The sequence below is a fragment of the Vipera berus genome (assembly GCF_964194415.1).
Source record: "Vipera berus genome assembly, chromosome: 1".
NCBI classification, from domain to species: Eukaryota; Metazoa; Chordata; class Lepidosauria; order Squamata; family Viperidae; genus Vipera; species Vipera berus.
In genome coordinates this window covers 192,791,094-192,817,566 of record NC_138202.1, presented here as the reverse complement: position 1 = coordinate 192,817,566, position 26,473 = coordinate 192,791,094, and the positions used below count along the sequence as shown (strand labels likewise).

General features: G+C 39.8%; 1 protein-coding gene across 2 annotated transcripts in view; it reads right to left on the bottom strand.

The window, feature by feature from the left end:
* The window catches only part of SUPT3H (SPT3 homolog, SAGA and STAGA complex component), a 280,002-nt gene that overhangs the window by 122,495 nt on the left and 131,034 nt on the right, over nucleotides 1–26,473 (bottom strand). For both annotated transcript variants that reach the window (XM_081322942.1, XM_081322943.1), the window contains exon 3: nucleotides 11,850–11,934. In XM_081322942.1, the coding sequence (XP_081179068.1) occupies nucleotides 11,850–11,934 (85 nt within the window). The remainder of the gene's footprint in view (nucleotides 1–11,849; nucleotides 11,935–26,473) is intronic.

Sequence of the window (26,473 nt, the reverse complement as noted above, 5' to 3'; positions counted from 1 at the left end):
GTTTGGGCGCCTCCCCAAACCTCCCCAAACCTCGGCAGGTCTCCGTTCCTCCTGCCGACCTTTGGGGAGGTTTGGGCGCCTCCCCAAACCTCCCCAAACCTCGGCAGGTCTCCGTTCCTCCTGCCGACCTTTGGGGAGGTTTGGGCGCCTCCCCAAACCTCGGCAGGTCTCCGTTCCTCCTGCCGACCTTTGGGGAGGTTTGGGCGCCTCCCCAAACCTCCCCAAACCTCGGCAGGTCTCCGTTCCTCCGCGCAGACCTGCCGACGTTTGGGGAGGTTTGGGGAGGCGCCCAAACCTCCCCAAAGGTCGGCAGGAAGAACGGAGACCTGCCGAGGTTTGGGGAGGTTTGGGGAGGCGCCCAAACCTCCCCAAAGGTCGGCAGGAGGAACGGAGACCTGCCGAGGTTTGGGGAGGTTTGGGGAGGCGCCCAAACCTCCCCAAAGGTCGGCAGGTCTGCGCGGAGGAACGGAGACCTGCCGAGGTTTGGGGAGGTTTGGGGAGGCGCCCAAACCTCCCCAAACGTCGGCAGGTCTGCGCGGAGGAACGGAGACCTGCCGAGGTTTGGGGAGGTTTGGGGAGGCGCCCAAACCTCCCCAAACGTCGGCAGGTCTGCGCGGAGGAACGGAGACCTGCCGAGGTTTGGGGAGGTTTGGGTTGGCGCCCAAACCTCCCCAAACAGGAACGGAGACCTGCCGAGGTTTGGGGACGTTTGGGGAGGCGCCCAAACCTCCCCAAAGGTCGGCAGGTCTGCGCGGAGGAACGGAGACCTGCCGAGGTTTGGGGAGGTTTGGGGAGGCGCCCAAACCTCCCCAAACAGGAACGGAGACCTGCCGAGGTTTGGGGACGTTTGGGGAGGCGCCCAAACCTCCCCAAAGGTCGGCAGGTCTGCGCGGAGGAACGGAGACCTGCCGAGGTTTGGGGAGGTTTGGGGAGGCGCCCAAACCTCCCCAAACAGGAACGGAGACCTGCCGAGGTTTGGGGACGTTTGGGGAGGCGCCCAAACCTCCCCAAAGGTCGGCAGGTCTGCGCGGAGGAACGGAGACCTGCCGAGGTTTGGGGAGGTTTGGGGAGGCGCCCAAACCTCCCCAAACAGGAACGGAGACCTGCCGAGGTTTGGGGAGGTTTGGGGAGGCGCCCAAACCTCCCCAAACGTCGGCAGGTCTGCGCGGAGGAACGGAGACCTGCCGAGGTTTGGGGAGGTTTGGGGAGGCGCCCAAACCTCCCCAAACAGGAACGGAGACCTGCCGAGGTTTGGGGACGTTTGGGGAGGCGCCCAAACCTCCCCAAAGGTCGGCAGGTCTGCGCGGAGGAACGGAGACCTGCCGAGGTTTGGGGAGGTTTGGGGAGGCGCCCAAACCTCCCCAAACAGGAACGGAGACCTGCCGAGGTTTGGGGACGTTTGGGGAGGCGCCCAAACCTCCCCAAAGGTCGGCAGGTCTGCGCGGAGGAACGGAGACCTGCCGAGGTTTGGGGAGGTTTGGGGAGGCGCCCAAACCTCCCCAAACAGGAACGGAGACCTGCCGAGGTTTGGGGACGTTTGGGGAGGCGCCCAAACCTCCCCAAAGGTCGGCAGGTCTGCGCGGAGGAACGGAGACCTGCCGAGGTTTGGGGAGGCGCCCAAACCTCCCCAAACAGGAACGGAGACCTGCCGAGGTTTGGGGAGGTTTGGGGAGGCGCCCAAACCTCCCCAAACGTCGGCAGGTCTGCGCGGAGGAACGGAGACCTGCCGAGGTTTGGGGAGGTTTGGGGAGGCGCCCAAACCTCCCCAAACAGGAACGGAGACCTGCCGAGGTTTGGGGAGGTTTGGGGAGGCGCCCAAACCTCCCCAAACGTCGGCAGGTCTGCGCGGAGGAACGGAGACCTGCCGAGGTTTGGGGAGGCGCCCAAACCTCCCCAAACAGGAACGGAGACCTGCCGAGGTTTGGGGACGTTTGGGGAGGCGCCCAAACCTCCCCAAAGGTCGGCAGGTCTGCGCGGAGGAACGGAGACCTGCCGAGGTTTGGGGAGGCGCCCAAACCTCCCCAAACAGGAACGGAGACCTGCCGAGGTTTGGGGAGGTTTGGGGAGGCGCCCAAACCTCCCCAAAGGTCGGCAGGTCTGCGCGGAGGAACGGAGACCTGCCGAGGTTTGGGGAGGTTTGGGGAGGCACCCAAACCTCCCCAAACAGGAACGGAGACCTGCCGAGGTTTGGGGACGTTTGGGGAGGCGCCCAAACCTCCCCAAAGGTCGGCAGGTCTGCGCGGAGGAACGGAGACCTGCCGAGGTTTGGGGAGGTTTGGGGAGGCGCCCAAACCTCCCCAAACAGGAACGGAGACCTGCCGAGGTTTGGGGAGGCGCCCAAACCTCCCCAAACAGGAACGGAGACCTGCCGAGGTTTGGGGAGGTTTGGGGAGGCGCCCAAACCTCCCCAAACGTCGGCAGGTCTGCGCGGAGGAACGGAGACCTGCCGATCTTTGGGGAGGCGCCCAAACCTCCCCAAAGGTCGGCAGGAGGAACGGAGACCTGCCGAGGTTTGGGGACGTTTGGGGAGGCGCCCAAACCTCCCCAAAGGTCGGCAGGAGGAACGGAGACCTGCCGAGGTTTGGGGAGGTTTGGGGAGGCGCCCAAACCTCCCCAAAGGTCGGCAGGAGGAACGGAGACCTGCCGAGGTTTGGGGAGGTTTGGGGAGGCGCCCAAACCCCCCCATACGTCGGCAGGTCTGCGCGGAGGAACGGAGACCTGCCGAGGTTTGGGGAGGCGCCCAAACCTCCCCAAACGTCGGCAAGTCTCCGTTCCTCCGCGCCCTGCCTGCCTGCTTCTTTCCGCTGCGGAAAGAAGCAGGCAGGCAAGGCGCGGAGTTTGGGGAGGTGCGCGCGCACCTCCCCAAACCTCCCCAAACTTCGGCAGGTGTCGGACGGCGGTGGCTTGGGAGAGGTGCGGGCGATCCCGGAAGCACCAAAGCCTCGGCCGCGCACAAGTCCTCGGTAAGTTTTTTTTGTTGACTGGAGTATAAGCCGAAGTGGAATTTTTCAGCCCAAAAAGTGGGCTGAAAAATTCGGCTTATACTCAAGTATATACGGTACTAATTTTGATAAGTCAGCAAAGATTTATTTTAGTTCTAGTTCAGACATACAGTCATATGCAAGGTAATTCAATACTCATTGTAAAAAAAAACTATGAAAATTGTTTTACAGCTGGTTTTAATCAGCTCCCTTTGTTTAACATTAGAAACTAACCTCTAAAAGATATATACAAGCTGCACATCCTACAGGTAATAGTATCCAGATGGGATGCTCTTACTGAACATCATGCTCAATATCATAAAGAATATACTGTGAAATAAGCACCTTGGCATAGACCTTGATGTTAACTTCTACTATGCTTCCCTTGGTCCCTCTGCTTGATAAAACCTGGAAGAGTTCCTCACAGGTAGACCAAAGAAGTTTCACATCAAGATTTATAGTCTACAATAGCAAATATTAGCTTGCTAATAATACTTTTCATTCTTTAACAGAACTATTAGGTTTTTAGCACTTTTGCTGCAATGCATCTTAGCTTATCAAGCTTGATTTTTTTTTCTAAAATAAGTTAGGGTTTGACCAAATGAAATTATTTAAGAGTTTGTCATTTTTTCCCTATTGAGAGTCAAAAGAAAAAATTGGTCCTGTTGGTCTTACTACTTTGCAATGGCAGAGAAGGCCCTCTTCCTGGGTCCCTGCCAATCAAAAATCTTTAACTCACAGGGTCCATAACGTATGTTCTGCCCCTGTATTTTTCATGATTGGGCTGGCAGTCTCTCATATAGGCTTCCCTCACAGAAGCAGACCCCATCTGACCCCTACCTGTGTTGTGCATTATTCTTAGTTTCACCTCTCCCTTTTGACCTTAGTAGTGACCTGGCACACTTCTGCCAGCATGACTCTAGTACAGAGTCACTAAAACTACTGAGAATATTCCCACCATCTTCATGTGATATTTCCTGGAGGGTATGTTCATTAAAATAAAGAAACATCCAAACTTTTTTTTTTTTTTTGCCATCATTCCTACATTGGCTATGAAATCATTAGAAAATGTGCTTTCCCCAGTATTTTTAACCATGAATGCATGATACTATAAAAGCTAGAGTAGGAGTAGAAAGAGAGGAAAATAAATCTTAAACAATGTACAAAGTCCAAGAATGTTACTTTATAATCCAGGTTAATCTGGGCTATTTGCAGATTCTTGTGATTCTTTCCCTGTGCATATCAGCCCAGGCAAAAGAAGTAGGGATAAACTGCATAAAAGTTTTGTTTTCCATTTCTCTTCAATTGAGGACCAACGCACTAGACTGGATATGTTTAGAAATTGAATGATTCATCTGAACTTGATGGAGAGGGAAGGGGAAGAATGGCTACTAATATGGGAACAGTCTGCCCCAAAGCCACAGTATTGCAAAAGGCATAGGCACTTACAGCAAGAAAAAAAGCTGTCTCGTTTCTTAAACTAAGACCTCATTTAATCAAACAAGTCCACAACCAATGCGTACTAGGAAAGTGCCTATGTTTCTATATCACAGCCTATAAACTAGATAAGAACTAAGCTAGGTTTTTAATTAGATGGTGGTCATAGTAGGCAATGAATAAGATTATTTGTACAAGAACACACAGGATTAAATCATCCCTGAAAAAAGAAAGTTCATGAACTCAGAGAACACTTTATGGACTCTTAAATGACATGGTGACCCAGGGTGCATTTCTGTACCAGCAACTATAGTTGGAAAGATGGGGAAACTTGAGCCTTTCATTGCTAGGGAGAATTGCTGTCATAAAAATGAATGTACTACCTAAAATTCTATTTCTGTTCCAAAATATTCCTATACAACTAGATCAAAAAAATTTCAGGAACCTGAACAAACTGACACTAAATTTTATATTGCAAGGGAAAAAACCGAGGATTAAAATGAAACTCTTGCACGATGCGAAAGAAAATGTGGCGTTTGGACTACCAGACTGGGAAACATATTATCATGCAGCGGCATTAACCTGGATTAGAGAGTGGATAATCTTAGGGAATAAAAGGCTATTAATTTTAGAAGGCCATGATTTGCAATTAGGCTGGCACGCATTCCTATGGAATGATAAACAAGGGCTATATCAACATTTCCAAAGCCATTGAATTAGACAAGCGCTACTTAAAATTTGGAATAAAATTAGAAAACAAAATTGTATTGAAGTACCAGTCTGGTTGTCCACCCTGGAGGCGATAGTTTACCCAAATTTGTTCAATTTGGAGAATAGCACTATGTATAAAGATATTATGAATGATGTGAGAGAATTGAAATCGAGACAGGAACTAGAGCAACAAGGGATAAAATTGGAATGGTGGGCTTACTTACAGATATAAACACAATATGGGAAAGATAAGAAAGAGTGGGGGATAAATATTCAAGAAACTGCATTGGATTAAATCTTATTGGGGACAGATGAGAAACAAATAAGAAAATTGTATAAAATTGTTATTGGGGTATAAAATGATTGAAGAAAAAGTCAAAGAAACGATGTTGATATGGGCTAAGAATGTTGGACGTGGTATTGATCTTGATGTATGGCAAATACTTTTGGATAGAAATAAAAACATAACGCTGGCCACAGCTTACAAAGAAAATCTTTATAAGATGTTTTACTGGTGGCATCTCCCTCCAACACGGCTAGCTAAAATGTATAAAAAAATATCCCCCAACTGCTGGAAATGTTCCCAAGAATTAGGCACCTATTTTCATGTATGGTGGACTTGTAATAAATCGCAAAAGTACTGGCAAAAGATACGGAAATGGCTAGAGGAAATATTAGGATGGAAAGTAGAATGTAGACCAGAATTTTTCCTGCTTGGCATAACAAAAGAGAAACATAGCAAAGAAGAGTTATATTTAATAATAGATATCATCACAGCAGTGAGAATGGCATTCGCCCAGAAATGGAAAGATAGTGAAACACCTGACGAGAGTGAGGTGATAAACAAAATATGGGCTTGTGCAGAAATGGACAAGTTAACTTTGGAAATAAAAAATAAAGATCAGTCAGAGTATTATAAAATTTGGAACAAGTTTTACCTATGGTGGGAACAGAAAGGAAGGACTTAATATACAAGATGTTGAACTTAAATAATTTTAGAATAAGGTGGATGATAAGATTGAATATTGTATAATTGTATATAAATGATATTTATATAAAATGTATATAACATTAAAAATGATTTAAGACAAGAAGGTATGTTAGACCGATTACACCATGTCCAAAGTTTTTAAATATTTTAAATAATAAAATTTGTATTATTATTTTTTTAAAAAAAAAAGAGTCCATAAAGTGTTATCTGAGTTCATAAACTTTCTTTTTTCAGGGATGATTTAAACCTGTGTGTTCTTGTACAAATATCTATCTATCTATCTATATATATCTATATAGTTGCTAGTATCTATTCTTAGAAAATAAATATCCAGTCTTCCTTATACGTGTCCTGATGATTTCCTATATGTAGAGTTAATGTATTTTTTTTAAAAAAAGAAGATTGTTAGGAAGCTGGCAGGATTTGTTCTCTCCTTCTGAGTCAGAAGGATAGAAGTGGATACAACTGCAAATAAATAAATCAAATCCTGGTTAGTTACAGATAGTTACAAATAGATCCTAAAGAAGAATTTGCTCAGAATTTCCTCGAGAATACTTTTATTTATACAATCTGCCAAAATTTCAGGAAAGTCACTGCTCTGCACTCCATTCCAGAGATGAGAATCACTGGGCATTGTCTGTTGGTTTCATGCCTATACTTCAGACTTCCCACTAAAAGGCAAATCTAAGTTTCACAAAACCCATGTCATACCTACTTTCTCTTTTCCTTTGTACAAGTACAAATACTTTCTACTTTGTGAGTAAAATACAATAGTTAAAACTAAATATTCCATTTTTTAACAAAAATTCATTTGAAAAGAAACATTCTACTGTACTTTATGCTTTCAGTTGCATCCCTCAACTTAAACTATTTCAGGATTTTTCAATCCACACAGCTTTTTCCACCTTGAGTTTCCCTATGTCCAAAAGATGATACTGAAGAAATGTCAGATTTAGAAAAAAAATATCTAACAAGTTAGAGATAGTATTGAATGTAGACTTACAAGTGACATGGCAAAGAATGAATTATAGAAGGAAATTTCATTGGATCTAAAAAAACAAACAACCTAGCTGAGCTTTAAAAATTTAGAAAGGAAATATAAATGACAAACCTGGAAAATGACCTGGATAACTTTTTCCTATTGGATTTATAAAAGAGACGTTAAAACCTTGAAGAGCTTGATGTAATGGGACAAAGAAGAAATGAAGAAGATTTCAACCTCCAGCTCGAATGGTATAGGTCAGGGATAGGTAACCTTGGCTCTTTTATGACTCGTGGACTTCAACTCCCAGAATTCCTGAGCCAGCATGGTATAATGGCTGGCTCAAGAATTCTGGGAGTTGAAATCCACGAGTCATAAAAGAGCCAAGGTTGCCTACCCCTGGTATAGGTGAAGGAAAACTAACTCTAAAATCCCAAGGCATCTAACCATAGCAAACCTCTGCAGAACAGGAAATGTTTCCTTTTTCTAACTAACTTTAAAGAGAGTGAAGATCACTAAATTTTTTATACTTGTTGAGATGAATGTCTGAAGTGACTTCTTTATATATTTATTTTCTCTTTCTTCTCTTTTTCTATTTCTTTGCACTTTTTACTTCTGTTTTCTTTTCTTTCTGTAAGTTTAGTTTGCATTAAAATTTATATTATGAACAAAATTCTTAATAAAATTACACATTGATAGATAGTAATTGTGTTTACTTCTTCTTGCCTAACCTCCAGGAACTCCGATTATACCATTTGACTTACTTCTGAGCCCCCATTTTTTATATCTGCATAAAAACTCTATACTAATTGCTAACAGGAATGCAATGTAGAGCAGCAAATCATTCTGATTATTTGTGATAGAAATGTTTTAAGGAAGGTATTGTCTTGTCAGCAACTCATTAATAGCATGAAATGGATTACAATTCCAAATATCTGTTTGCATTGGTTTACTTCTAAGTAGATGAGTAAACAATTGGGATAAGTATTAGAATGCACAGAAAGAGTGAACACTAGGTGTCAGTGTAAGAAATGAGGGGGGGGAAAACCTGTTGCTTCCAATCAGGTGGATAAGCTAAAAAACCAGAACCAGCTGTAACCACATTTACTTGTAACTGCATAATACTGTTAACAAGCCAACCTTCCTTAGAAAACTGATTCCCAAACCATCAGGTTCACTTGAAATCAGATAAGTATTAGAAGCCGCAATGATTTCTCTCTATTAAATGCCACTGAAGTGGTTGTTAAAATATATCAAAATACCTTATAATATTAGGCATTAATTTATTCCATCAATACTTGTCAAAGATATATTCAGATGGCAGTTGACCATTCCAACTGTAACTCTATAAAGTTTCCTTAATAACTGGCATAGGATTTGAGTATTACAGTTGGCAATTTGGAAAGTGTAATTGCTACTGATCAGATTAATTTATTTGGACTGACACAGGACTGGTACGGGCATATGCAAAACGGTCCATATGGAATTATCATTTATTGAAAAAATAGAAACATTGATGTTACTTTAAATATAACTGATTTCTTAGCCCAAGGATTGCAGTCTGGCAGAATTTTAGCTTAGACTAAAATTGGCAAGTTTTTAAAAATAGTTGTTTTATGTGGAATTGCTACTAAATCAGCATTAGTATCTAACTTTTTATTTCACAGTCATCATCACTTATTCACATACACACCTTCTCTTGTAGCTGCTTTCATAATTTAGCCACAACTTAGCGGAATTTTTAAAAATTGTCATTTTTATTTTGTAGGATAAAACATAAATTTAAAGCAATACATAAAAATAGGTAACACTTTGAATTTTAAGTATTCAGTTACGACCTTTAGATTCAAGAAATGAAAGACTGTTCTCTCTCTTGCTGCTTGGGCTATGAAAATCCAAGAAACCTGTGATTGAATTTTAAAATAATCTGCAACTTCTAAATTTTATTTTTATTATGGTTTTATTCTTCTGTAGTATTTCTGTTCTCCTGCACAGATCAGAATGAGTACTTGGCATCCCATAACACCCCCCCCAATTCACCCCCAGATAATTGTTTGTATTTACCAGCAAAACAAAGAGCAAAACAAATGCAATTTCTGCAAGGCATAATACACCTATTTTATCCCATTAAGTCATTCTCAGACTCAGCAAATTTCAGTTCTTTGATGAGAATTTGGATGCAACTTTATCATAGCATCAGGGAGTAGTAGTCCTTATGGATGGATAGATGGATGGATGGATGGATGATGGATGGATGGATATGATCTGATATGCAGTTTTCAAACTCAGGGTCATAATCCCTTAAAACTCACAATTAAATGGGGCTTCCCTTGAAGACCACTCGGAGGCTCCAACTGGTACAGAATGCAGCCGCGAGAGTTGTCTTGGGGAGTTTCCCGGTACTCCCATGTTACACCTTTGCTCCGCGAGCTGCATTGGTTACCAGTTGTCTTCCGGGTGAGGTTCAAGGTTTTGGTTATGATCTTCAAGTCCTTACATGGCATGGGTCCGGGATACCTCGAGGACCACCTGCTGCCGGCGTCAACTCCCCTCCGCCCTGTGCGTGCCCACAGAGAGGGTCTCCTCAGGGTGCCTCCGGTCAGGGAATGTCGACTGGTGGCCCCCAGGGGGAGGGCCTTCTCTATGGGTGCTCCAGCACTATGGAACCAACTGCCGGTTGAGCTCCGGATGGCACCGGACCTCCGCTCCTTCCGCCGCGGGCTGAAGACCCACTTCTTTGAACTAGCTGCTCTGGCCTGATGGGGAGGGTCTTTTTAACGGGTTTTTTATTATTTTATTGTTATCGTATTTTAATTGGGCATTGGTTTAATCTCTTTTTAATTTTTGTACTGTTATTTATTTATATATGCCCTGTTAACCGCCCTGAGTCCCTCGGGAGAAGGGCGGTATAGAAATCGAATAAACCTAAACCTAAACCTAAATTTGAGGGAAAAGGTCAAAGGTTGTTTTAAACACAAAAAGCATGCATATAAGACTGATTTTGCTTGTATCCAAACAAATTGCCAGGACTCTTCCCTATCTTAACTGGACAAAAGAAGAGCAAAGCCAATGTTTTCTACAGCTGTCGCTACGAAGTGCAAATCCTGATCTATAATAAACTTGCAACAAGAAAGTAAGAATAGCTGTCTCAAAAATAAAACCCAGAATTTTTTAAATTTTTTTTAGATTTATTTTATTAGAAAACTAAGCAATTGTCTGTTTCAGAAGATCTCTCAGTTCTTTGGAGCTCATATTTGCGACGCAGAGATGGGAGTATCCAATCTACAAAGTTTCCTCATGCAGTCTGGAATCAGAGGCAATATCTATCTACCAAAGATTTAGCTTATCAAACAATCTGAAATTGTTGATTTTGGAGATGGAAAGGAATGAGGTTTTTTAGTTAGCTGCTATAAATTGTAAACTGTTATCTTCAGGAAAAAGCAGTATCAGCACTTCTAAATTATCTTGTTGACTAATCTTTTGCAGCAATGCAGAAAAAAATGCATTTGCAAGTATCAAGTGCTCACTCATATCTAAACAGTGATAAATCAAGGAACAAAGAGAAAGTAAAACATGTAAAGTTATAATTTAATAAAATATGTGTGTGGTTCATAATACAACTAAACAATAAAACATATTTGGTATTAAAGAGAATTGATATTCTATTTTGACCATGCCTTGTAAGATAGGAGATAACTAGGAAATAATATTTTCCCCTCTGTACTAATGTTCCATTAAAAGGAACATTTAAAGATATTTGAAATGTATGCAGCTTTTTTATATTTTCTCTTTAAGCCCTGATAGAGAAACAGCCACGGCCTAGGATTGAACTCTCAACCTTCCAAGTGGGATGTGAGCATCTTCACCTCTAGGCCACCACACCACTCCAATTCCTAATGCTCTCATATTCTGTCAAATAAAAATATGACTTTTTATTCAATTTCTGTGCCTCCAGACCTCCGTACTATTGGACTAAGACAAGTGTGTGTTAAGACTGAAGATCCAATTCCTAACCAAATATTAGAAAATTATTTTAGAAAATTATTTTTTAAAACAATCACATAAAACAAGGACTTTTTATGATGCCCTACTGGCAAGAAGTGACACTGGCAAATAACTTTCTAAAATTAGTTAAGTAGTATTTGCCACATGTTATCTGACAGTTAATTTCCGATAATGAATTTAGTACATAGGTCATTTTAAACAAATCTAGGAGCAACACACAATTACAACTCATGTTGCTCAAATGTTGCAAAATACTTTTCAAATACTTTTTATAGTACTTAAAATATTATCTAAGGCTAAATACAGATTTCATACCAAACCATAATGGTGGCCATACTTAAAAATGCTTTCTACTGTGTGTCTTCAATGTTCAAATTTGGAGCATGCAAACATGACATAATTTAATTTTTTATTAAATAAAAATATATCCACTCATCATTTTCTAGGTACCGGTACTTTAATTCCCTCAGAACACTGAAAGAAGATATATATTGGGTTCAGGGTTTTTTCCCCTCAATTGTTGTATAGACTTCTTGATACAACAAGGCAAAGCTTTACTTCTGTGTTCTGAAATGCAGCAAATGGAGATTACCTATCCTAACTGGTTAGTAATATTCATAAAATGGGCTATATATCATTACACTGGTCTCACTTTATCAGATACAGATATTTCACTAAAAATGTTGATCTTCTGTTTTCATTTGTTCAACCTCCACAACAACAGCAGCAACAAAAACCTTACCAAATTAATCAGTTGAGTGTGGACAATGTCTTCAACCAATATTGCTGATTCATGTAAGGGCCTGCGAGCATCTCCTAAGGAAAACCTAAAAGACAATTTACTGTAGTTAGCAAACTTTATAAAAGATAAATGTAAAAAGAGAAAAAGAAATATATAGTGTTAAATAGTAAAAGAAGAATTAGAACATATGATGCAAATAGATTGAGAAGAAAAAATATATGTTAAACCTAAACCCATGGCCTTCATGGCCTTTAGCCTGGGCATAAATTGGGATTTTAAGAATTCTATTTGGTGGGAAGAAAATGCTTAGGAGCAATTAAGCTGTCTCCACATTTCAGTGAGTAACAGCTGTATCCACCAAAAATTCCTCCATCCCTAAAATTCAAGAGTTTCTATCAGCTTCCTGAAATATGCCATTAATGTAAACCTGGTAGTTCTAGCAGGATTTAGGGTACCCAGAAAATCGCTCATAGTCCTATAGTCCATACATTTATCTAATCTCCATCAAAAATAGTAGTCAACACAATATCTTGTGGCAAACAATAAACTGTGACAGCTTCAGAAGCGATTTGCAAACATTTTATGTAACCTTTATCTGTACCAATTTTATCTATAGAAGGGGCAAAAAGTGGAATTAAGCCAGTTCGCACCACTTCGGCAGAACCAGTAGCTAATTTTTTGTTGCCCAGGCCCAGAATGGACTTCTGGAAGCAGTATCCACATAGAGAACCGGTTGTTCACTGGGCAAAATACCCTCTATAAGATATAAAGCTGATAAACAGGTGGCGGATTTATTCTCCCAACTACTACTGGTTTTACCTAATGAGCCTTCATCATGACGACTGTGTTTTTCCTTCCTGGCTTTTGGTTGCTGGATGCCCAAACCTATCTGTCATTCCATCCTCTCTGTGTTGTTAACCAATATATAATACGTACATAGAAGCAGAAACAATGAATTTAATAAAGTAAACATCTCCCACCTGACTTGAAACTGCTTTTTAAAACGAAAATGAAGCCTAATCAAGCAATTTTTTTAAAGGTTTGACCAGAAGTCATAGCAGAATAACACTTTAAAAGCCCTATCCAATAAGGATCATGCAGACAACAAGCCACCATCAGAAGCCCCTCTAGAAAGGATAATGGGATTGTATAAACAAACACTGGAACTGACAATTATTGTAGCTGAGCCTCAACAACAGCAACAAACAAGGAGATTTCCACTCACCATCAAGAATCCAATATTATAGTTGGAAATGAAATGAATGAGTTAGGAAACTCCTATTCGTTTTTAGTTACCTACTCATTCTTCTCATAGTATTTGGTGGGCATTTTATTATTTTCTTTTGTATACAAATGGAGTTGTATACATTATCTATTATGATACAAATTTGATATATAGTTAATCAAAATATTTGTGTTACTGTCTTTTGAGTTCCAAAAAGCTTCAAGGTACATCTAATGGAGAAACAAGGGAAATTATTTACCAGTGATGCGATATGAAAAATAAAACATTTTCTGAAAGTATTGCATTTTTACATTTTTTCAGTTCTGTCATATTATTGCACTAACGAGCTAATTTCTAGCCATTATTCCACAACAAAATATTTTTGCCCAGTGTGAACTTTTAAGAAAAATAATTTTAATGGGGGGGGGGGGAAATGAAGAATAACCATGAGCAAAATTTGGGAGCTGTAGTGAAGGGGCTAGCAACCCAGAATTTTGCTCTTCAGCAATTCATTAAGAAGTACACAAATGTAAAAAAAATGATTATTTCTTTGTTGATTTAGAGAGAATGCATGATAAATTATGTTTATTGTACTTATGCCTATTATACGTATTATAAATTGTTTATTAAATTGTGGAATGTTATGCATGAGTACGTAGTTGAAGGTTGGTTGCTAAACGTAATCAGTGTAATATTAGTAGACTATGAGCAAGAACAAATGGAATGGTTAGTGAAAAGTTCAAGGTTGAGCAAGGAGTAACACAAGGATGTACTTTGTGCCATTCATTCTTTAATTACATTTATAGATAACCATATAAGAATTGCTGTGGTGATATTGGAAGTGTGATAGTTGGGAATGCGAATACAAATCTGCTTTTGTATACAAATTATACTTATTACTGAAGAAAACCCGAATGCTTAGATAGACTATATGATGCAAAAAGGAGTACAGATCTCAAAAGAAATGTAATAAAGACTAAAACAACTATTAGAATATTTCCTATATAAGGAAAATAGGGACATTTTAAGATGCACAAAATAGGTATGAGCATTTACCAACACCTCCCCCCGCAGCATTTATCTTCTAAATTCCAACTTATATGAGAGAAGTTAGAATATACTATGGTTATGGACAAATTTGGGCTCTTATCGGACCTGCCACAACTCTAAATAAAAATGATCCTTGGCTCCATTTGTTGAGAAAGGTATAATTTATTAGAGATCAAGTGTATAGCAGTAGTGCAAAGCCAGATCTGAAAATTGCGCATCAAATTCCCTATGTTCTACTTTTCCCTCCCTTAAATGTCTGCCATTGCCACCCCAGGGTAACCAATCAGGTTCCAGCATAATGGTCAGTTCAAGTGTAGTTTGGTGTGCTTCCCCCTCTCCTTCTTCCAGCTGGGTGACCTTGAGGGAATGTCTCAAGGAGACACAGGACTCAGCAAGCATAAAGTGGCAGCTGACAGCTTCCTATATGGGATGGAAACAATGGCTGCATCCTGTAGATGAGGGCTATCAAACTGCCGGCCCGCGGGCCAGATGCGTCATGGCAAAACCGTGCCCATACCATTGTCAATAATGGAAAAAAGTCACGATACGTAGCGATACATCACGTGACCTTGCGAGTTTGACACCCCTGCTGTAGATAAACCCTTTAAAAATTATTAGAAGTCTTAATGCCATAGTCAGCAAAATATAGAGCAAGCAAAAACAGAATTAATGCCACAAAATTATTTGTATCCTAATGAAAGATGATTCTGGGGAAGAAAGACCCAGCAACAAACTTCAAAACACTCATGGTGGAGGAACGTGTTCACTGTGAGGAATGTCCTCATGGTGGACAAAGGCACAAACAAAAAATAAAGTAATTGCATTCTGAATTTGCAATCCTGTTAAATGTGACAACCCAGATAATTATCCTCAGGTTTTTGAGTATATGTGGTATATATGTATATGTTTTAAGTGAATATAGTGGGGAGATGATTCTGGCAGCAAAGCAATTAAGGACCAAAGGGACTAGTGGCGTGGGTACGTACAATATTCATGAAAGCAGCATATTTTCCTTGTGCTTACTATCTATGCCTTTCTCTGTATTTGAGCAAATACCAATAGCATTAGACTTATATACCGCTTCACAGTGCTTTATAGCCCTCTCTAAGCAGTTTACAGAGTCACCCTACTGCCCCTAACAATCTGGGTCCTCATTTTGCCAACCTTGAAAGGATGGAAGGCTTGAGTCAACCTTTAGCCAGTGAGAACTGAACTGCCGAACTGCTGGCAGCCAGAGGTCAGCAGAAGTAGCCTGCACTACTGCATTCTAACCACAGTGCCACCACGGCAAACCTTGATTCATAGGCAATATGGCATGCAGCTGCTCAGAAATCAGTATTTTCTTATGTATTCTTTTAAAAAAGGTATAAAGATTGTAATCTACTAAAATCAATAATGTTGTGTGTTTTTGTCTCGGGAAATGACACTAATTCACAAAAGACGACCAAGGGAAATGCACGGCAATGCAACAACCAGTGTTTCACATGCAAAGCACAATGACTTTCTACTATGCAACTCAACCTGCTTCCAGAAAAATTTCTTCAGACACTTATGGCTCTACAGAAACCACCTGATTGAAAGAGAAAGAGGAGAAACAAACAAAAAACCAGGAAGAAATCATCTATTTGCATAAAAAGGGTTTGACCTAATAAAGAATTTTTAAAATACAAATTTTCCTATATAGTTAGGTAGGTAGGTAATTGGGACAATAAAAACGAATAGATTTTTAATAATGAATGGATCTATACTAAACTATAGAGAGCCAATTTGCTGTAGTGATTAAAGGACCAGGCTAGAAACCAGGATACGGTTAAGTATTCCCACCGTATGCAGAAAGTCAACTGGGCGACCGTGGACCAAATCAGGAATAAAAAGGCCATGGAAAACCACTTCTGAAAAAGTTGCAAAAAAACCTAGAGACTTATCTAAGTCTGACTCGAAGACAACCCCGCCCCCAAAATCTATTGTGAATCTAGTAGCTCAGATACCAAGAAACCAGATATTAGTTGCACTCTATAAAGTAAGTTGCTTTCGAAAATATTAGCTCCTTACATCCTACATAAGAAAGAATGAATGAGTACAATGTACTGATAAAGAATGTTATCTGACTAGTTTGTGTCTTCTGGTAACATACACATATAGGTTAGTGGTCTATAGTTCTATTTGTTGTGTGAACTATGTAGATCTACTGAGCTAATTCAATAAACCATGGTTAAATAAATGAATAAGTAAGTTTCTCAAATTCACCCACTAGGTATACAGCAATTTAATGGGCTCATCTGGTCCCTAGGTTCAGTGGTGAACCACCCTCTGTAACAATAATTTATCCAATTTAAGAAAGGTATAATACTTCCTGATGCAAGTGTTTTATTGGCCAGAAGAAATAAACTTGTGGTTGATCAACTTCCCACAGAAGGAATGTCATTCATTTTTTTTGAAAAAAATATCCCACTGACTTCAATGAAGCTTACTTCCAGGTAAAATCGAGAATTGCAGCATCTGAGAGAATTGTCTAGTAGTGTTAGCAAAAGGGTTATACTGCATAGTAGCTTTTCATTTAAAGTTTGTCTTCAACTCTATTTCTTGTCACCCCTATATAGTAAATAGTCTGAATTCAGTAAACCTGGTTCTCAGTAAGGAAATCTAATATGCAGCTTTTTAGCACTTCCAAGAGTTATATGATGTAGCAATTATGAGAATAAAGTCTTATCAATGGCCCTATGCATATTCCTACCTTTTTCTTCACCTTCTCACCACATTCATTACAAAGGGGCAGACCCTCTGGGTAATCCAAGTAAACAGTTAACTAATTCAAGCTCTTTAGTCCTTCTATGCATATATGTTAATCAATCCTAACAAGATTTTAAAAAAATAAATAGCAAAGAGCAAAGGTGTTAATTTAATCTCCATTCTTTCCACCTATTTTCATGGGGCTTTCAGATCTGGTTGTAAAACCATGACATCTAGTGGCCATCTGGATTTTTACAGATATGGTGGCCCTACTTACTATAAATTAAAATAGGCTCTTTTTCTGGTAGTACATTCAGATTCTCTATTTGTCAATATGTATGTGTGTGTAGAGGAGGGGTGGGCAATTAATTTTCCCAAGGGGCCACATGACAAACTGGGACTGTTGCGTAGGACCAACCTCACCATCCCACTACAGACCTCCCTGCCCCAAGGCTGCTGCTGCCACCCTTCCCCCATTGCACCACCACCCCAGCCTCACCTGCTCTCTGCCCCCACCACCTCATTGTTGATGTTGCTGATGCTCTGCCCCCAATGCCACACGCCAGATTGGGACTGCTCATGGGCTGGATGTGGCCTCCAAGCTGTAAAATGCCAATGGCTGGTATAGAGTGCATGTACTACTACTACTACTACTACTACTACTAGGGCTCGCAACTTGGGCATCCTCCTGGATTCACGGCTCAGTTTTGAAGATCATATAGGAGCCGTGACCAGGGGGGCTTTTGCCCAGATTCGCCTGGTGCGCCAGTTGCGTCCCTATCTGGACTGAGATGCTCTACGTACAGTCACTCATGCGCTCGTGACCTCCCGGTTAGACTACTGCAATGCCCTCTACATGGGGCTACCCTTGAGGACCATCCGAAGGCTTCAACTGGTGCAGAATTCAGCCGCACGAGTTTTGATGGGAGCTTCCCGATACTCCCGTGTAACACCTCTTCTCCGGGAGCTACATTGGCTTCCGGTCGCCCTCTGGGTGAGATTCAAGGTGCTGGTAATGACCTATAAAGCCCTAAATGGCTTGGGTCCGGACTATCTAAGGGAACACCTGCTGCCGGCATCATCTTCCCATCGTCCTGTGCGCCCCCACAGGGAGGGCCTTCTCAGGGTACTGCCAGTTAATGAATGCTGGCGGGTTATTCCTTGGGGAAGGGCGTTCTCTGTGGGTGCACCTGCCCTATGGAACCAACTACCCACGGAACTTAGGACTGCCCCCAACCTTCGCTCATTTCGCCGGGACCTGAAAACTTGGCTCTTTGATCTGTTTGGTCCAGACTGTGGGGTTGTTAATTTAACTGGGTTTTAGATTTACTCTTGGGGCTTGAATTTAATTTAAATGTTTTAATTGATTTTAATTTTTGAATTTCATGGTTTTAACTGCCCTGTAAACCGCCCTGAGTCCTACGGGAATAGGGCGGTATACAAATTCAATAAAATAAATAAATAAATAAAATAAATACTGCTGCTGCTGCTGCTAATAATAATAATAATAATAATAATAATAATAATAATAATAATAATAATAATAATAATAATAATAATTTCAATTCACAGTCTGGGACTGGTAAAAACTTAACAGTTCAATTTCTAACCAAGGACCTAAGGGCTATTTAGGTAGCGTCTGAGTATATAGGCAATTCCAAGTAGGTGTTTTTTTGTTTTGTTTGTTTTTGCAAAGTCAGGATATTCAGGTCTAATAAGTTCAAAATTTCCATGCATCTAGGCAGTCCTTTGCGTATTACTCTAAGGACTCCTATTACTATTGTTACAACCATTGATTTCTTCCTCCACAATCGCTCAACTTCAATTTGCAAATCACGGTATTTTTTTCATTTTTTTATAGCTATTGCTCTTCAATTTGTGCATCACCTGGTATTGTAATATCATCCTCATCATCACCATCATCATTATTACTCAGGAAGGAAGCAGAATACAAAATTCTCTCTTTCATATACTGTCCCTCCCTCATCCCATTCCCTCCACTTATTATGTCCTCTTTTTTCCTCATTATTGTCCTTTTTTATTGCAAACAAGACTCTAATGTATAGTACCTTTCCACCCCATCTATGCTTTTTCTTTATCCCAATATATAGAAAATAAGCTAAAGGTTTCAGGGAAGAGCGGGAAGAAAGAAAAAGTGGAGCTGTTAAAAAGACAACCTGTGGCAAAACCTTTTATATGTGAACAATATAAGATGGAAATAATAGAACCTTTTCTCTAACATGAAAACAGGGCAGTATCTTTTCTACCACACAGCCTTTTAAAGAAAAATAGTTTCCTCTCTCAAAGCCTACAGACATAACATCAAAATATATTCCAGAAAGTGGGGTATATTTTGTGTTGAGTGGGATTTCAAACTCTTTCTGCAGTCTTGATAGGACGTTGACATCAATCATGTCCCTTATCTTCAAGATGTGCTCATCACCTTTTCATTTGTTGCCCAATCGTTGCCTTTCCTTTTTTAAAACAAAATCTGATTTCCTTATCTAGTTGCATCATCTTTTACATGCCTTTGGCAAATTATATTAACTGAATGTGGATTGATTTTATATGGTGATTGTTTATTTGTTTTAAATTGTGCCAGTTGAACATCATCATTTAAGCTGAGAAGAGGCAGCAGGGTCAGTTAAATTCAAACTCCTGTTCATGGACAGAGCAGTATTCCCCCTTCCTCCATTTGAATCAAAATAAGATGTGAAGAAAAAAGAAGTATTAATATTTTCCAGGAAACATGGGGATTTTATGAAGTATAAACAATGTGATTAAAACACTCAATATTCAGAGCCTTTTGAACTTTTCTGAATCATTTTTACTTATCATTCTAATGAGTCTTATTCCTCCTCCAGCAACAGTTGTCTCTCCCATTCTTTTCCACACGGCTTCTTTCACTTCAGTGCTACTAAACACGACTGCCTCTTCTCTGAAATGCTTTTACTCTAATTCCTCAGTTTGATTAACCTGTCCCCTTTACTATGATAATTTGTATTTCTTCAACGGACTTGCATCTTCACATTTTCCCACAAAATCACAGATGAGGATAGAACAGATATGTGCCAAAACACTATCATATATACTTTCCTAAAATTAAACTCTGATTTGATCCTGTTCCCAGAATTATTCTGTCACCACCACCATCTCTTCCTTCTTTGGGAAAATAAACCTCCTACAGTGCTTAAGTGGTTTTCTGGTACCAGAGGTGGCCATTGTATGTTGAAATAAGTGGCTTCCTTCAGCGGGCTTTGTGGGGAAATCTAAAATAAAAATATTGCTACATATTTTATGAATGATTCCGTTTTATTGCATAAATTTAATTAAATCTGATAAAGCTACTTTTTATGCATTTAATCTATTTAATTGTTTTAAAATCTTTGTTATCATATTTTTATAGTACCATGATGACTAATTCATTGGGCTATACATTTTAACAGATTACAGTCCATTTCATCAGATGTTTTTTTCTGAAACAGTCTAAATCCCACAACAGCTTACACCATAATTAATACACCATATGTTGTAAGATTCTTTGCTATTGTTTTCTCACATTAATGCCTTATGCATTATATTGAAAAATATTCTTATTAATTTTCTATAAAATGTGCTAATATATAAATGAAACCTAATCTGTTTAATTATATTACATGTTTTTCTACCATTTCATCCCACCCAATGTCTCTATTTTGCTTCTTGTTTGTTTGTGCAGTCCATACTTCTTCAGATGTAGTTGTTGATCCGTTGTGTTTGTTCTGCAAATAAAAGTAGTATCCTGGTATCAGCCAGATCATTAGCATGATCCTGACACACTTAAAAACATTTAAATGATAGTTTGATAATATTTAAAATCATAACTAATAATAATTAATCAATGTCTGATTTCTGTATTTTTCATAGAAATTCCCTTAATATCAATATGGTAGTTCTATGAGAAGCATATTTTAAAGTTATTTGAAAGAGTAATTAAAGGTATAACCAGTAGAAGTGTTATTGGTACAAAAAATATATCAACTTTAATCACAAATTATACAGTTTTTATGTGTATACTTTACAAACTTTTTGTAAGGTTTCCAGAAAAATCTGAGATAGATGGATATTGACCCTGTTTTACAAAAAGGAATCAAAATATGGGTTCAGAAAAACTAAGACTACCTAGTTTTTAACATGATATAAATGAAGGGATATGTAATTCCCAATAAATTAATACCAGGAAGTTTGTGTCTAAAAATTAGATGCTAGAACCCTGACTTTGTAATAACAAAGTGTACTTTTTATTTTTGTATGCAGAACATCACATATATGTGTATAGCAAAATGCACATGTCATTGTGCACCATAATCATGGTTTACACCAATCTACAAACCACAATGATTCACATCACATGCCAACCCCAAAATGAACAAATATTGTTAAAACTTTCTGTAACGCATATAACGTTTCTATAGCTTCTGGGATTCAGTAGATAACTAGTTCTATCCCTGAGATACTGTGTGGAAAAAATTCCAATAAAAACAAAAATAACTGAAGTCTGTTTTTCCTGTTCGGCTTTTGATAATTTATCAGCTTTTTTCTATCCTTGTAAAATCCTTCAGTAACTTGGAATCATCACAACATGTTGATTTGTACATGTTAAAAAATAACTAAACTTATGCTGATTTCTACCAGTACAAAAGAGAAGTAAACAGCACATTACTCATTCTCAAAATAACTATGTAAATGAACTGTATAAATCCTCTGACTAACAAAAAATAAAACACGTAATATAATTCAGCTCTGCTGTAGGATCTAATATGTTCCATTTGCTACAATAAGATTTAGTCTGGATCAAGAAAGAAATGAGACAATAGACTTTCCAGAGGATGTAAACTGGACTATGATTAATTATTTCTGTAAATTAAGGAGCAAACTTGTCTCAGTCCCAGGCACATCATCCCAGGCTGAAAGAATACAGGAAGACTGAAAAGAAGCAGAATGAAAAGGAAGGAAAGTCAAAGTGTACAAGTGTGTGTGACAGAGAGAATATCCACTGGCCCTATGAAGGTGGAAGGAGACACATAGTCCAACCCCTGTTCAATACTGGAACTTTAAGCTGAGATCTCTGTCTAACCTTTCTTGAAAATATCCAGTAAATAATAAACAACCACAGGCAAACTGATTAAGTGTCAACACCTAATGAGGAAATCTTTTTCAGAGGTACAGGTAGTCCTTAGCCTATGATCACAATTGAGCCCAAAATTTCTGTTGCTCAGCAAGACAATTGTTAAGTGAATTTTGCCCTATTTTACAGCCTTTCTTGCCACAGTTGTTAAATGAATCACTGCAGTTGTTGGAAGTGTGAAAAACAGCCATAAGTCACTTTTTCCACTACCGTTGTAACTTTAACACATCTTCCTGTATCTTTATGTCCGAAATCTGAATGCCTGATATCTGGACATGAATTTACACTTTTTTTGCTGAAACTGTCCCAGAACAGAAAGCATATAACTTTCTCTTATAATATGTCATTCGAGGTTTTTGTCTTCTTTTGTTTCTCTATCCATAGACAACAGTGAGGTGTAATGACTAGATGGACTTTCTAATATTGACATTCTATTATTTGGCACTTTATCCAGTCTATTATCTGTGACAAGCAACTTGAACAGTAAAAATAATTTAAAATTTGGAAAAGCACTGTACTGTCTTTGGAGTCTTGCAAAATTTTAATATTTACTCTGGTTTTCCACTCCATACAGCTCTGTTGACTGCTCTTTATCAATTTTGCAAAACTGCTACACTTTGAAATTAAAACTTTGTCTGCCAAAAAGTAGAAAAGGGAACTAGGGGATCAGTCATATTAGACCTAATTCTCACTAACAGAGATGAAATGATAGAAGGTGTTGAAGCCACAGGAACCTTGTGGGGGAGTGATCATGCAATATTGGAATTCAACATTATGCAAGCACAAGCAATAGAACACAGTAAAACTAGTCTTGGACTTTAAGAGAGCTAATTTCAATAAACTTAAGAGAGAGCTTGGGAAGGATTCCATGGATGAGAATCCTCAAGGGGAACAACAGAGGAAGCTTGGGAAATTTTGAAAAAGTGAGATTATAAAAGCCCAGTCTAGCACAATACCAACGAAGAAGAAAAATAACAGCTCTCAAAAGAAACCAGCATGGCTGCATAAAGATCTCTCTGATAAATTGAAAGACAAAAAGGACAAGTATAAAAAGTGGAAAGAGGGGCAAATAACTAAGTCAGAATATCAGCAAATAGCCTGAGCCTGAAAAGATGAAGTGAGGAAAGCTAAGGCTTAAAATGAACTATGGCTTGCAACAAAAGTCAAAAATAACAAAAAAGCCTCTTTCAACGTGTAAAAAACAAGAAAAAAAATAAGGAAATTATTGGTCCATCAGTGGGAGAAAGTGGCAAGAAGGTGACAAGCAACAGGGAGAAAGCAAAACTATTTAACTTGTTTTTTGCATTCATCTTTATACAAAGGGGAAAAACAGTCCATCCTATCAAAAACAGTACAGTAAAAACAGATTAGAAACACAAATTAAGATAGGCAAGAAAATGGTGAGCACCTGTCCACCCTACACAAGTTCAAATCACCAGGACCAGATGGATTACACCCCAAGGTTTTGAAGGAACTGGCAGATGTGATCTCAGAACCACTGAGCTATATCTTTCAAAAATCCTGGAGCACTGGGGAACTACCAGAGGACTGGAAAAAAGCTGATGCAGTATCCATCTTGATGTTGTCAGCTTGAAGGATACCCAAGTATTTGTAGTAATCTTCCTCATCCAGACTCTTTAATATTATTTTCATGGGGCATCTTGATTCCTTCAGTTTTCACTATTTTTCCTTGTTTGAGAGTAAGTGTGGCACATTTGTCCAAGCCAAACTCCATTACAATATCATGCCTATATATATGGACAGTGTTCAGCAGCGATTCTATTTCAGATGATGTTTTTCCATACAGCTTCAGATCATCGATGTAAAGAAGGTGGGATAGTCTGGCAGATGTTTTTGATGTTATTAGAGTTATTCAGTATTGCTGACTGAGGAAACAGTGCAATAACAAATAGTAGTGGTGATAATGAATCTCCTTGAAATATTCCTCTCTTGATATTAACTTCTTTGAGTCTTTCACCATTGACCTGCAACTGTGTCTTCCATTGTGCCATTGGTCTTGTGCCACAAATTTTCTGATGTTTCTACTGACTTCTCTTATTTCTAGGCACTTGATTATCCAATCATGTGGCAGTCAGTCAAATGCCTTTTTGTAGTCAATCCATGTCACATTCAGGCTGGTTTTCTTGCAGTTTTCCAAGATCATTTTGTCTATTAGGAGTTGATCTTTTGTGCCTCTGCTATTGGGGCAGTTTCCTTTCTGCTCAGGTGGAAAGAGATTGTTTTCAACTCGATGCTGTTGTACTGCGTCAGCTACCACACCAGTTAGCAATTTGAAAGTTGTTGGTAAGCAGTTAATTGGCCTGTAGTTGCCTAGTGTTGCCCCTTTTGCTGGATTTTTCATTATTAGGTAAGTTTTCCCAGTTGTTAGCCACTTTTCAATTTCTCCTCCTTGTAGTATATTATTGAACTGCTTGGCAATGAGTGTGTATAAAACAGATGTTTCAACCAAAATCCATGCAGTTCATCTTCACCTGGTGCTGACCAATTTTTGATCTTCCTTGCTCTTTTTTCTACCATTTTTGTTATTACTAGTTTTTTCATTTCAACTTCTGTTTTATTTGCATCCACCTCTTTTAACCAAGCTGCATGCTTGTTGTGTTTCTTTGGGTTATCCCATATCTGCTTCCAGAACTGCACTGTTTCTTCCTTGTCAGGTACTGACTGATTCATTGCAGTTTCTCCATTGATGGATTGGTAGAAATGTTTCTGATTGGATTGAAATTGGAGGTTCTGCCTATAATTTGCAATTTGAGCTTCATATCTACTGATTTTCCTGGCTATAGCTGTTATTTGCTGCTTTATTATTTCCAGTGCTTCCTTGATCTTCCTTGTTTCTAAGTGATATTTCTTGATTAGGTATTCTTTGGTCTTCTTGTTCTTCAGCTTCTTTTCTTTCATCTGTTCTAGCTTGCTTGCATGTGATGTTAACTTGCTGAACTTATTTTCTAGTCTAACCTTCCATTTTTGTCATGCACTGTATAAAGCTTTACATAGCATAGGGCTAGGCTGTTTGTGGAGCTACCTGTCTGCCATTGTTCTTGCCTGTCCCAACAGAGCATTTTTCTGTTATCTCGTTGGACCCAGGAATTGTGCCTTCCTCTTGCTCTGTAGAATGGCATTTCTCCAAAAGTCATATGGTCCCAACCGTATTAGCTTTGCATAAGGCACTGAAGACCTGGCTGATACATCAGGAATCAGTGTTAGGTAAGCTAGGTTGGTTAAATATGTTTTTTATCTTCACGACTCAGTTTTGAAGATCATATTGGAGTCGTGGCTAGGGGGGCATTTGCCCAGATTCGCCTGGTACACCAGTTGCGCCCCTTTCTGGACCGAGATGCCCTACGTACAGTCACCCACGCACTCGTTACCTCCCGTATAGACTACTGCAATGCTCTCTACATGGGGCTGCCCTTGAAGACCACCCGGAGGCTTCAGCTGGTGCAGAGTGCGGCTGCACGGGTAGTGATGGGAGCACCCCGATACTCCCATATTACACCCCTCCTGCGTGAGCTGCATTGGTTACCGGTTGCCCTCCGGGTGAGATTTAAGGTGCTGGTACTTACCTTTAAAGCCCTACATGGCTTAGGCCCGGGATACTTGCAGGACCATCTGCTGCCGGGAACGAATTCCCATCGCCCAGTACGCTCACACAGAGAAGGCCTCCTCAGGGTACCGTCGGCTAGACAATGTCAGCTGGCGACCCCCAGGGAAAGGGCCTTCTCTGTGGGAGCGCCAGCCCTGTGGAACCAGCTCCCCCCTGAGCTGCAGATGGCCCAAGATCTCCAGTCCTTTCGCCGCGGCCTCAAAACACTCCTTTTCCACCTGGCTGACCTGGACTGACAGGGATTTTAATTATGTTTACAATTTTTAACTCTAATTTTTAATTTATTTTAATTTTTAATTTTAATTTATTGTACAGAGGCCTTTAATTTTAATTTTATCTTAATTTCTGTATTTATTGTATGTTATTGTTGTTAGCCGCCCTGAGTCCTTCGGGAGATAGGGCGGGATATAAGTCCCATAAATAAATAAATAAATAAATAAATAAATAAATAAATAAATAAATAAATAAATAAATAAATAAATAAATAAATAAATCAGGATTGCTTCAAGTATGGATGTTATGATTTGTATTTTGAGACAGCTGCTGTCAGAACTGCCACTATTGACTGCTTTCCCCAATCACTTTGGTACCAGTCTGCCTGGTACCCTGGGGAGAGGGGGAGCATCTGGGGAGAAGTGAAAGTTAAGAGAGTGAGATTTCCTGGCAGAGATGGTGTCTCAAGGTCGCTCCACGATGAGAAGAATGCAGCTGCAAACCAGTCTACAATCAGAGCGGCTGTTTCCAAAACATTTTATTCAAAATAGATTGGACAGTGGGCAACCAGCAATGGGAAATGCCTAAGTAGGGAAAAGGTTTTACTTGGATTT